Source organism: Capricornis sumatraensis, chromosome 11 (assembly GCF_032405125.1).
Source record: "Capricornis sumatraensis isolate serow.1 chromosome 11, serow.2, whole genome shotgun sequence".
Taxonomy (NCBI): Eukaryota; Metazoa; Chordata; class Mammalia; order Artiodactyla; family Bovidae; genus Capricornis; species Capricornis sumatraensis.
The window spans coordinates 10,074,961-10,088,992 of NC_091079.1; the positions used below are offsets into that span (position 1 = coordinate 10,074,961).

Sequence of the window (14,032 nt, forward strand, 5' to 3'; positions counted from 1 at the left end):
TACACAGCAAAGTGAGTGATTCAGTTATACACATACACACATATATATATATTATTTTTCATATTCTTTTCCATTGTGGTTTCTTATAGGATATTGAGTATAGTGTTACACTAGGGCCTTGCTGTTTAGTGTAGTCTTCATTTTAATTCCTTCAATACAGACAATGAAAAATGAATAATTAAGAATTTTTAAACAGTGAGGGGAAAAGGTAATCAAGACTTGGGATTAATGAACCAGTACAAAACTAAAAATAATACTTTTATAAATACGATGGCTTTTATTTTATAACACATTGATCCTTTCCAAAACTTTGAGAAGTACCCAACAATAAACCCAAGATCAAAGACATTTCATCTATGAACCACCATTCAAAACAATTTTTTATTATAATTTAAGGTGAATAATAACTATTTCCATACTAATAAGCTTTGGTAGATAAATTATTTTCTTTTAAAAGGAAGCAGACAGCAATTCTAACACAGCTCTGACAGATGCCCTGAAAACTGACTCCCAGACACTATATATGTGGTGCGTATACAATATCATAGCCTCAAACTCCACCATTTTAGGTGAAGGGCTTGAGAATCCACAGATTTCAGCATGTGAACGGGTCCTGGACCAGTTCCCCAAGGACACGGGTAAACAACTGTACAGACCTTTCCCAAGGTACATAAAACTCACTTTTACCTGTATTTGCTCTGTAATTATACCTCATTTTTAATACACTTTTTTTTTTTAAGTAAAATATAAAAGCCAAAGTTGGATTAAGATCCCACAGGCCACAGGGCAGAGGCCAAAGGAAAAAAAAGAGACTGGGAAGATCCTCAAAGCAGCAATACTGAGGATCTTGCACAGCGAACAAAACAGACCAATCCCCCTAGCAACTGACAAGCCAGCGTGCCGGAGTGTTCACGATGTGCCAGTCTGAAAAGAGCACAATACCGTAAATCAACTGTACTTCAACACCCAGTGAGCCCACTAGTGTTAGAACGCTGTGCCCGTATTACCCGTATTACCGCACAGCCGCCCCGGAGGGCACTGGGGCCGCCGCCCCTCAGACACGGGCACCGCGGCACCCAAGGCAAGGCGCCCTGCCAGGACCACCCGCGCTACCCTGGAGGCCGACTCCACAGACAGCTTTCTCAGCCACCCTGTTCTACTGCCTCTCGGGAACCAGCTGCCCAAACAAAGCTTGTGCTCCTCAGTATGGAGCCTCGGGGTCTTTGCCAACCACTGTCTCTTTTTCAGTACTCAGCAGTCCAGAACTGATTTTAAAGAACAACTCTGGCTCTGCCTGCAAGCACTGACATGGCCCACACAAGAACACCGGCGGGCTCACCTGTCCTTGTGACTAGGCTGACCCACCCTTCTTTTCTTTAAAGTGAGCCTCACTGTCTTCTCAACTTGATTTCGCAGGCATGCACTCTAACCTCACTCTCCTCAACTGCAGGAGGCGCCCTGAGGCTTATGAAGACACACAGCACATCCCTGTGAGAAGTACTCGTCAAAAGTCTGGCATTCAAAAATAGTAATTCTTATTTTAAGAAGTTGACATACAAATAAGTGTTCAAACAGAACTTCAAAGACTGTACACTACTTAGTAATTGCTTTCAAGATCCTTACATATTTAATAAACAGTATCTTGCTTTATAACCAATCCCCCAGAAAACCAGTAAACTATAGTGCTCTGATTGGGAAGTTATGCCCTAAACTACTAGAGAAGAACAGCTGTCCACCTCAAAGAACCTGCTACTCAGCTCCTTTCAACAGCCTAGTTGAGAAAAATAATATTTCTGGAGAATTTAATTGTCTGGGTATTCCATGTTTTCTCCTTGATTTGAAATGAACCATTAAAAAGGCAACACATTTGGTCTTGAGTGTTCTGTATCTTCACAACCATTACAAACTCAAGTGACATTTTCAAGCTACACTTCATGTTCTCTTGATGACAACTTAAGAAACAATCTCATGAAAATCTGTTACCATAGTTACTACAGAGATGTTACTAAGAACACTGCCTTAAAACAAAATGTTCAAAAAGCTCTGCTTCCTTAAGTAAATTTTCTCAAGGATCTCGAAAAGACAGTTGCGTATTTCCTTTTAAATTCTAGCCAACAAAAAGTTAAAAAACTAACCTAAGACTAAACTAATTAATTATGCTTGACTTTATGGCCTGAAGATCTCTATCCTATTTTTTTCCTTTGAGTATTTTTGAGATTTAGTTTTTTAATATCAAAATTTTTGCTACATCTAGTATTTACTTTGGTATAAATGTCTTCAGTATAGAAGCTGTACTTTCTTTAACCAAGTCTATGTACCATTTTTAATGATCACTCTCTCCCAGCATTCTATTCTGTAATTTCTACCCTTACTTCACATATCCATGTCAATTTGTATGTTATATTTGTTTTATGATTGTGAGCTATATGTGTATATCACTGAGGTTCAACTACATACTCTTGTAAAGTTAGATTTCATGCTGACTATAAGTAATTTGAAAAGGGCATAAGAAAAAGACATGAAATTTCACTGTGAACTATAAATATAACCAGTAGAAATAATCATTTTTACATTAGCAATTAACCTTAAGGATTAGAAAGTATGATTTTGAAAATTTAATACTGTCACTAGACAAATGGCAAGCCCTTAAAAGTGTAAATTTATCTCTAAAAAACTAAACCGCTCCAAACAAGTCCAGTCCCGAGAAGAACACTGGCTAAATGGGCTGTCTTCCAGCTCCTATGACTTGTCTGAGAGTGGAGAACGCCCACTCCTGCACGGAAGGAAGCCTTTCCTTCCCGTCAGCGCAGCAGACAGAGGCGGTTTGCTCTTCGTCTTTACTTAGGCGCCCTCTACTGACTGCAAAGCAAAACAGACTACGGAATTATACCCGCAAATCTCATCAGCACAAGAAAAGAATTTATTTTTTAAATACTTCAAAAGCAACATTTTAGATAAAACTACATTAAAAATTGACTTTACTACAGAACCAAGAAAAAATAAACATCTGTGAACTGACAGTTCAAGTTAATGCTCAAATTTTGTATGTGGCATATACCATGTTTCATTATACTACTTTACGATGTTAATCCTTAGATGCAAAAAGGATTAAAGCTCTTTAATCCATTTAAAATAATTTCTCTGTAGGGGAATGTTTACCTGGATCTGTTCTGGTGTCCACTGGTCTAGGTTGACTGACTTGACCCTGGATATATGAACCCCAAGATTCCTATGGATGCCAGCACATCTGATGCAAATAAACACACCAATATTCCAGGAAGCCCATCGAGGACCTGATTGCAGAGAAGAAACAAAGAAAAGCTAGCATTAAAAACTAAAAAAATATAACAGCATATAAGAAGCATTCTGGTTCTTTATACAATCATAATGTTGCGTTACAGAATTCACAGGCTCAAATTTTCAAATGGCACAGCAGCAGCTTGCTAAGAAGACTTGTCTTGGTTGTGCTAAAAGGCTATAAATCAACCTTCAAGAACTTTAATCAGTTTGCTAATTTTGCCTTCCTAGGAACTTCCCCTATAATCTAAGAATTTAAAACTACTTTATGTGAACAGTTTTTTCACTAGCATATTTGATTCAGGAGTAGTAACAGCCCACAGTAAAGTTAAGACCTTTATTAAATGTGTAGGGTATTGTTTAAAAAGACTACCAACAAGTAAAAATCAAAGAGGTTTTTTAAAATGAAACAGAAATTACTAAAAAAACAGACAATGAACCTAAATAGAAAAATGGACAAAAAAGATACAAATGGGTAATCTACAAAATAAGAAATGTATGGCCAACAAACGCATAAAGATATGTACTCTCTCACTGGTAACTGCGGGAAAATGCCCTTTAAAACTATATATAATAACTTCTACTTTGCAATCAACACCTTGAGGAGGGGAACATTTTTATCAATTAATACCATTAATAATTATAAGACTAAAAGAGGACTGCCTCAAGAAGCCTTTTATCAACATGAATAAATCTCAGATATAACCCTGAGATTAAGAAGTTACAGATGAACTGAGGTGTGTTACAAAATGTTAAGTCTTTGGGTCAAAAAACTGATTCAAACACCATAGAGAAACTCACCTAAATATGTAAGATACAAGCCTTAGCTGTACTATTCTTCGTACCTTTGACTGTACTACTTGATAATTTTAAATCTTATGATTATCTTCACATATTGCTCATACAATTAAAGTAAAATGGAAAATAAAAGTAATATCTGGAAATTATATCAAATATTCAGAAGCCCATATATAAGATTTCTCTAAATGACTTGATTATGAAAAATACAGTAAGAGATTAATAAAAATCAAGTTTTTTTTTAATTTAGGTTTTTTTCTGTTTAAGTACATACTTTTTATCTAAAGATGAGAATCTACAAAATAACATCGAGGCTAAAAATTTCAATGTAGTTAATACTAAACACATTCTCCAAAAATTCCTTAGGAGAGAGGTTATGTAAAACAGACAAACATCTGGGACATGCTCTATTTAAGACTCTATCTGACTACCAACCGTGTCAAAATGAGTTAGCGGTCAAAAGACCACTGCTGTTCATGTACTGAGCCACTTCTGAGCTGCATAAATTACACTGGACCTAGTAACAGAGCTTAAGTTTCTCATCTGTTGAAAGGAGTTAGAATGGCTGTCCTCAATACTTAGGTGAGATGTTTACGGAAAATATTTTTAAAGTTTTAAAGCACTACTTAACGCAAGTTACTGCCATGTTAAGAAATTCTGATGATCAAAATATAACACTTTTTCCTCTAGAGAAGTTCCTAGATTGGTCTGTAAAACAACTGTATCTTAACTTTCCTCAAAGTAACTCCTATAAGGGCAGTGGGTCCAGAGCATGATGAGAAAACAGAAATCTTCAACACACTCCAAGAAGGCCTTCATTTTTGTGAAAATAGAATGATTTCCCTGGAAATAATCTGCCAGAACTTCAGCCAAATACAAATGGAAACCTTTACACGATTCCCTAATGTGGATGCTGTGACTGAAAGAACTTGCATAACACAATGCAACTCTCCACGCGGGCACAAAACTGCAGCACCCAATACAGTGGTGCATTTTTATAACGAAAGATAAGAAAGGGATTGAAAGGCATAAAAGCCTTATGCAAGGATAATGCTAGCAGCAATATGAAAAAAAGGCTATATTACTATTGAGCAAAAGCTAGATATAATTAAATGTTAAATGGTATTTAAATCTTATTAAGGGTATAAAAGTCATTTTATTGATTCCTACAAGGAAGAAAAAAAAACCTTGGTTATCATTTATGGGAAACTTTAGCCCCAATCATTTTTTACATATTGAAATAATAATGTAATTCTGTCAATGTACCTTTCTTTAGAACATAAACTATCATAACTGAACAATATAATCAAGAACTCCTAAAAATACTTTAAAAGTCTAACCAAAGTTACAAATGGAATATGCACTCTATAAAATTAGCCCTGTAAATTTACCTAAAATTGCCTTGATAAAATAGTGGTTGCTTAACATGGCAGTCATTCAATTATCAATATGAAACCCTTCTTCTCATTCACCAAACAGGCTTCCCTGCTGGCTTAGTGGTGAAGAATCCACCTGCCAATGCAGGAGGTGCAGGTTCAATCCCTGGGTTGGGAAGATGCCCCCAGAGAAGGAAATGGCAACCCACTCCAGTATTTTTGCCTGGAAATCCTCATGGACAGAGGTGCCTGGAGGGCTACAGTCCATTGGGTCACAAAGAGTCGGACACAACTTATCGACTGAACAACAACAAATTCATTGAGTACTTACCAGTTCTGTGCCAACTAAATGCTTTATAAGACCACTGACACAATGATAAAAGGCTAAGTTCTCACACTCAAGAGACAATACGAATTTAAATAGATGCAACCATTTTTAAAAAAATTGGTGAAATCTAGTCCAGTTCTAGAGAATAAACCCTTCCACCAACAATCTACTCTACTCGTACACACACAAAACACATACACATGTGCTTACACGTTTCTCAATTTATACGTATGTTTATCTTAAACAATATGACATGTCTATGCACATACATTCACACATACACAACACACCCGTCAGCAACATTTTAAACAGTAGGTCACAACTCATTAATTTAATCTCAACCAGAATTTATTTTTAGAAGGAAAATGGTGTAAGTGCATCAGATGAAGAGTAAATATAACTTTGTTAAAACTTTTAAAAAATCAGTAATATACATATATATGTACAGACACACATACACACAAAAATCAGGTCATATTATAAAATGCTGTTTCTCTGGGTCAGAGTCAAGCAAGGCTGAAAAACACTACAAAGAAACTCACAAATATACTCAAGAAGCTGTGTAACCAGAATATTTACAGTGGCATGATTTGCAAAAAGATTGACAACTTCAATGTTCACCAGTACGATTATCTCCATACCACAGAAAATTATACAACAATGAAAATGAACAGACTGCACATATCAACCTGGTTAAATGGGACATTTTAGCACAAGGTGATATATATATAAAGGCTTCCCTGGTGGCTCAGATGGTAAAGAATCTGCCGGCAACGCAGGAAACCCAGGTTCGATCCCTGGGTCGGGAAGATCCCCTGGAGAAGGGGCTACACACTCCGGCATTCTTCAGGGGCAAGGAGACAAGCCCATGGGAAGGCAAGCAGGTCTCACAGAGGGGGCCAATCTTGAAACGAAGCTTACATGCTGGCCGGAGCCCCTGACACAGAGTACACCAGGACACATCTCAGCAAAGGCTGAATAAGGTGAGGGTGGTCAGGGGAGTCTGGCAGAGCAGAGGGCAGGGCGTCAGAGAACTGGGGACCTTTCAGGAGCTGACAGAGGAGCCATGTAATAAAGGCCTCAGGCGGCAACGGAGGGGCCGACCCTGGCCCCCACGGAGAAGACCTTAGTCCTCGTCCAAGTGGACCTGGCCTTCCCTGCTTTTGCACACGTTGCCCCAATGCTTCCTGCAGGCCGTGAGGTGCCAAGCTCGCTCCATCACATGCCACCTGCTCTGGGCAACTTTGCTGACCCCTCCAGCCACAGCTGCCTCCCCAGGCTACGCTCCATCACTTATAACAGGACAGTTTCCTCTGAAGTCTACGTAAAAATCTAAAGTAAACAAAAAGACAGATACAGGCAAACACAAATAGATGAACAGCTGGAGGGTCTAATTATTTCAGCAGCTAAGTTTCAAAACAAGAAAAGTTAAAGAACTGCATCAGTTTCAGATCAGTGTCTCTCAAACTCTAAGGCGCATGCATGTAGTGGGGGACACGATGAAATCTGGTGGCCCCAGACAGTGCCTGAGACTCTGCAACCTGACAAGCTACCCCAGACACCAGTGCTGCCATTCACAGGCCACAGGGACAACAGCAAGATCCAGACTACTTTGTGTATAAAATGTCTCACAGATAAAACAGTCCTTTTTCTTGCTGAGAGCATCTATCTGCATTTGCTCATGTGTTCTGTCCTTTTCTTCTTCCCATTTTATGCTTTTTCTTGTTTCTTTTCATGTTGTGATTCTGTTACCAAACTGAAGCAGCTACAGTTATTTTTACAGCTTTCTTTTCCTTTAACCTTTATGCTATAATCAGAGAAGGCAATGGCAGCCCACTCCAGTACTCTTGCCTGGCAAATCCCGTGGACGGAGGAGCCTGGAAGGCTGCAGACCATGGGGTCGCTAAGAGTCGGACACAACTGAGCGACTTCACTTTCACTTTTCACTTTCATGCACTGGAGAAGGAAATGGCAACCCACTCCAGTGTTCTTGCCTGGAGAATCCCAGGGACGGGGGTGCCTGGTGGGCTGCCGTCTCTGAGGCCGCAGAGTTGGACACGATTGAAGCAACTTAGCAGTAGCAGCATGCTATAATGGTTTGACAAACTATTCTGATATAGTCACAAATTTATATTTGCCACCTTACTCAAAGTTTTGTGTACATCTGCATTTCCATTTCAGGTAGAACAGTTCCCTCCAACATCTCTTATAAGGCAGGTCTGCTGGTCATAAACTCCCTCAGCTTCTCCCTGTCTGGGAAAGCCTTTATGTCTCCTGCATATTTGAAGGGTAACTTTCCTGGGGAGAGTAGTCCTGACTGACAGTTTTTCTCTTTCAGTGTTCTGAGAATGTCATTCCACTCTCCTGGTCTACAGAGTTGGTTTGGTCAAACTCCAGGAGATGGTGAAGGAAAGGGAAGCCTGGCATGCTGCAATCCAGGGGATCACAGAGTCAGACACGACTAAGCAACTGAACAAGTGAGGGTTCCTTTGCAGGCAACCGTCCTTTTCTCCTTGGCTGCTTTAAAAGTCTTTCTTTGAGACATACAGATGGCTAACAAACACATGAAACGATGCTCAACATTGCTCATTATTAGAGAAATACTAATCAAAACTACAATGAGATTACCACTTCACACCAGTCGGAATGGTTATCATCAAAAAGTCTACAAAGAATAAATGCTGCAGAGGGTGTGGAGAAAAGAGCACCCTCCTACATTGCTGGTGGAAATGCAAAATTGGTACAACCATTATAAAGAGCAGTATGGAGGTTCCTTAAGAAACTAAAAATTGATAAAAATAGAACTACCGTATTACCCAGCAATACCACTCCTGGGCATATCCAAAGAAAACAATAATTCAAAGAGATACGCCAGTGTTCACTGCAGCACTACTTACAACAGCTGGGAGAAGGAAGCCACCTAAATATCCATCAACAGAGGAATGGATAAAAAAGATGTGTTACACATACACAGAGGAATATTACGTAGCCATAAAAAGAATCAAATCATGTCATTTGCAGCAACATGGGTGGACCTATAGGAGTCAGAGAAAGACAAATATATGATGCCACTTTTGCAGAATGTAGAAAAATAATAAAATGAACTTATTTACGAAACAAAGTAGAGTCACGGATGTAGAAAACAAACTTATGGGGCGGGGGGTGGCAACTTGACATATACACACTACCATACATAACACAGATAAACAAGGACCTACTATATAGTATAGGGAACACTGATCACTACTCCGTGATGACCTACACAGGAAAATAATCTAAAAAAAAGTGGATATATGTATTGGTTGGATGGCATCACCAAATCAACGGACATGAGCAAATCCCGGGAGATAGTGAAGGACAGGGAAGTCTGGTGTGCTACAGCGAAGGGGTCACAAAGAGCCAGACACAACTTAGTGACTGTAATGGACTCATTTTACTCTACCTGAAACTAACACAACACGGCAAATTAACTATACTCCAATAAGAATTTTAAAAAAGAGAAAAGCAGTGAAAAACCAGAGAAGGACTGCATTAAAAAAAAAAAAAAAAAGACAGTCAACGTGTCAAAACTTTCCGAGAAGTCAAGAAGAATAGGGCTAGGGCAGATGTGTTAACTGAGAAGGCACAGGTAATCTCATGGCTGGAAGGCAGGGAAAGAGGAAGAATTCCTTCCTTCTGAATTCCATTACCAGGCGGGGGGTGGGGGAGGGGCGGCATTTACCCATTTTTCATTCTATTACCCTGTTAAACCCTTTCTCCCTTTCAGTCCCCAACTCCACATCTTTAACATGTCTGTAATCTTGATGCAACTTTATTTTGCACTACTCCAACTTACTTACATTCAGGAAGCCAATCGGTTAGTCAGAAAGCATAAGAGACTCACTGCTTTCCCTTGAATACAACTCAGTTACCCAGTCTTGAAACTTTCCTGCACACCACCTCTCTTGCCTAGAATGTTCTGCCTGTGACCACACAAGTCCTACCTCATCTTCAAGGATTAACCAGGGTTCTGTTTATTTAACTTATAGGCAGAGTACATCATGAGAAACACTGGGCTGGAAGAAGCACAAGCTGGAATAAAGATTCCCGGAAGAAATATCAATAACCTCAGATATGCAGATGACACCACCCTTATGGCAGAAAGTGAAGAGGAACTAAAGAGCCTCTTGATGAAAGTGAAAGAGGAGAGTGAAAAAGCTGGCTTAAAAACTCAACATTCAGAAAATGAAGACCATGGCATCCGGTCCCATCACTTCGTGGGAAATAGATGGGGAAACAGTGGAAACAGTGTCAGACTTTATTTTGGGGGGCTCCAAAATCACTGCAAATGGGGACTGCAGCCATGAAATTAAAAGACGCTTACTCCTTGGAAGGAAAGTTATGACCAACCTGCATAGCATATTGAAAAGCAGAGATATTACTTTGCCAAAAAAGGTCAGTCTAGTCAAGACTATGGTTTTTCCAGTGGTCATGTATGGATGTGAGAGTTGGACTGTGAAGAAAGCTGAGCACCGAAGAACTGATGCTTTTGAACTGTGGTGTTGGAGAAGACTCTTGAGAGTCCCTTGGACTGCAAGGAGATCCAATCAGTCCATCTTAAAGGAGATCAGTCCTGGGTGTTCACTGGAAGGACTGATGCTGAAGCTGAAACTCCAATACTTTGGCCACCTCATGTGAAGAGCTGACTCATTGGAAAAGACCCTGATGCTGGGAGGAATCAGGGACAGGAGGAGAAGGGGACGCCAGAGGATGAGATGGCTGGATGGCATCACCGACTCGATGGACATGAGTTTGGGTAAACTCCGGGAGTTGGTGATGGACAGGGAGGCCTGGCGTGCTGCGATTCACGGGGCTGCAAAGAATCAGACACGACTGAGCACTGAACTGAACTGAACTGAACCAGAGACCCATATTCTCCATGAAGCCTTTCCTTACGACCCCACACCTCCGTTCTCCTTCTTATAAATGTCTATAGCCCACGACAGCTTGTCTCAGACAAGACACCACAACGGATACCCGCTGTTTGTCCATCTGTAACTAGTGACATCTACTGAAGTGAATGGCACAGCTCTCACCAGAAAGGCAGTGTGTGGCCTGCATCCCCTGGAGTAAGGGAGCAGCAGAGTAAACAAGCAGGCAACACATGAAAGATCTGCTAAGCCTGGTCACTTGGGCAAACACAAGTCCTTTAATACCTGAAGCAACCCGTGATTTATTTAAAAGTAGGAACAAAAGCAAAACCTGTGAGGCAGAGACTGTTCTTTTTAATATCCTTTTGCCATTCTTCCTTTAAAAAAAAAAAAGAAAAAGCCCCTAAGTTTTAGCTACAAACAAGGCTACACTGATAGAGAATACACTTCTCAGTCTCCTCTGCAGCAAGTACGGCCAATGTAATGTGAAGTGAGACGATGTGTTTTGCCATTAACCATGGGAAAACTGGCCCAGCCTGGGCCTGTGTGTCTCTGGCCTCTTCCCCTTTCCCATGAGCTGAGAAAACGATGAGAAGGGAAGCTGCTGCCTTGGATCCAGGTACACAAACTTCATGGTGAAGAGGACAAAACCATCAATACTAGTTCACCTCCATACTAACGTGAGGAAACAAACTTCTATCCTGCTGAAGTCAGAGTGCCTGAGGGTCTTTCAGTTACAGCCTCTTCAAGGCTGTTCACAACAGAGGATGAGGTGACTGGGTGGCATCACTGACTCTATGGACGTGAGTTTGGGTGAACTCCAGGAGCTGGTGATGGACAGGGAGGCCTGGCGTGCTGCCGTCCATGGGGTTGCAAAGAGTCGGACACGACTGAGCGACTGAACTGACTGACAGTTACAGCAGCTAAGCCTGCAATCTATCTACTCCAACGTGCACATTATATGAGCACGTTGGCAGCAGGAATCAGAACATACTAAAGATTTATTCCTTATTTCAGAGCCAATACTGTAAAACAGGTGTTTAATAAGGTACATTTTGATGGAATCTTAGTTCTCTAGATTCAATTTAAATCACCAAATATGTACTAAGTGTCTACTTTTACCAAGGTATTGAATGAAGGAAACAAAACACAGATTCTTCCATCAAAGAGCTTGCACTTTAGTAAGTCATTCAACAGTTACAGTGTATGGGCAAATGATGTAGGAAAAGGAAAGAAGAAAAGATGAACAAAGGCCAGGTATATTAGCAAAAGCTTTGCAGAGACAGCGGCATCTGAGGTGGTCACTGAAACAGAAGTCCAATTACAGCAGGTGTGGTCTGGACAAGGTATAAAGACAAGGTACATTCTGGTAAAATGCACTGTGCCTCATCTACCTTCAAGAGTTTCACCTGCGCTGCAAAGCTACAGCCAACAAATACAATGCCGCAGCACCTGATTACCGCTAAGTTTCTGTCTTTAACTATGGATTTAATTTTTTTCAGGTGTGATACATATGCATCTAACATTTGTATGACAGAAGTGACTACTAGCTTTCAAACAGATATTGAATACAGTTTTAAGAAAGAAACTCTGTAGAAACTGGAAAAAATGAGGTTTGTTGAATGATAAATCATTAGGTATTCAAATAATGTAAAACCATATATATTTTTTTAAAAAGAATAGGAATTTTACTGAAAATTCATTATACTTGCCTTGTAGATTTCATAGTATGAGAAATAAAATGAAATCGTACGCTCTTCTGAAAAGAAACTTCTCAAGTTTCTGCTTACCATGACAGACTATCAAACAGAAAAATCTCTTTGAATCTTTTTATAAATAAAAAATTTCTTTCAAGACTTAATCCTTCCATAAAGCCTCCTCCAATTCCAACACTTTTTTAATAACATTTATCACAGTGATTTGCAGTTAACTGCCTCAGCTATCTCTTCTGTGACACAGTGATCTCTTTGAGCATAGGGACTTCTTTTTATTGATCTTTGTGTGCTACAAAACTGCAGACAGTCTCCAGCTTACAAATGACACCTAAGAACTTGAGTCACCTGAGTTACTGCCACCAAACACACAAGGAAGTATTTAACAGGAAACTAGCATGTTACTGAATATGCGAAACATTATTCATTGTATTCCAGAAACACTGCCTGATTTAATCCTAATAAATGTTGCTGTCGTTCAGTCTCTCAGTCGTGTTCAACTCTTTGCAACCCCACGCTTCCTGCACACCAGGCTTCCCTGTCCTTCACTATCTCCCAGAGCTTGCTCAAACTCATGTCCATCAAGTCAGTGATGCCATCCAACCGTCTCATCTCAACCCTTCTCCCGTTGCCTTCAATATTTCCCAGCATCAAGGTCTCTTCTCCAGTGAGTCGACTCTGCATCAGGTGGCCAAAGTACTGGAGTTTCAGCTTCAGCAACAGTCCTTTCAATGAATATTCAGGGTTGATTTCCTTCAGGATTGACTGGCTGGATCTCCTTGCTGCCCAAGGGACTTTCAAGAGTTTTCTTCAGCACCACAGTTAGAAAGCAGCAATTCTTCGGTGCTCAGCCTTCTTTATGGTCCAACTCCCACATCCATACATGACTACTGGAAAAACCATAGTTTTGTCTAGATGGACCTTTGTCGGTAAACCAATTTCTCTGCTAATACACTGTCTAGGTTTTCTTGCAAGAAGCAAGCATCCTTTAATTTCATGGCTGCAGTTATGGTCCACAGTGATTCTGGAGCCCAAGAAAATAAAGTCTGTCACTGTTTCATTTTTTTCCCCATCTATTTGCCTTGAAGTGATGGGACCAGATGCCATAGGAAGTAGATAATATTCCCACACTGTATTTTGGGGACTGAGAAATGTAGAATTAAAAAAAACACACAAAAACTAGCAATCAGAGAAAACAGAGAGCTAAGACTATTCCATGAACAGATTCCAGAACACACTTGTGAATACTCTGCATCTCCTACCACGATAATTTCATCCTTCGAAACAAAATTCCTTTCCACTGGATGACTGGTTTTACTCTGCACTATCACCGTTTGAAATGCTAAGTCATTTACTGTTGAAGCTAGTAATACAGATTTAAAGATGCAAATATTCTCTTCACCTCTCCAGAAGTAGCAATCCTTCCCACATTATTATAAGTTCATTTCTTTCCTCATTATACCTAAGCTTACAGGTAGTAAGAACTGGATTTGGTTTGGTGTTATTTGCTGAAGAAGGAAACTGCAATGGACAGAGAATTTTGATCAAGGGGGAGCAGAGGCGAGGGGGAGGGTGGCTCACAGGGCAGCACCACGGCAGTGGGCTCCTGGA

General features: G+C 40.2%; 1 protein-coding gene across 3 annotated transcripts in view; it reads right to left on the reverse strand.

The window, feature by feature from the left end:
* Nucleotides 1-14,032, reverse strand: part of SMAP1 (small ArfGAP 1) — a 181,347-nt gene that overhangs the window by 120,242 nt on the left and 47,073 nt on the right. For all 3 annotated transcript variants that reach the window (XM_068983388.1, XM_068983387.1, XM_068983386.1), the window contains exon 2: nt 3,160-3,293. In XM_068983388.1, coding sequence (XP_068839489.1) covers nt 3,160-3,293 — 134 coding nt within the window. The remainder of the gene's footprint in view (nt 1-3,159; nt 3,294-14,032) is intronic.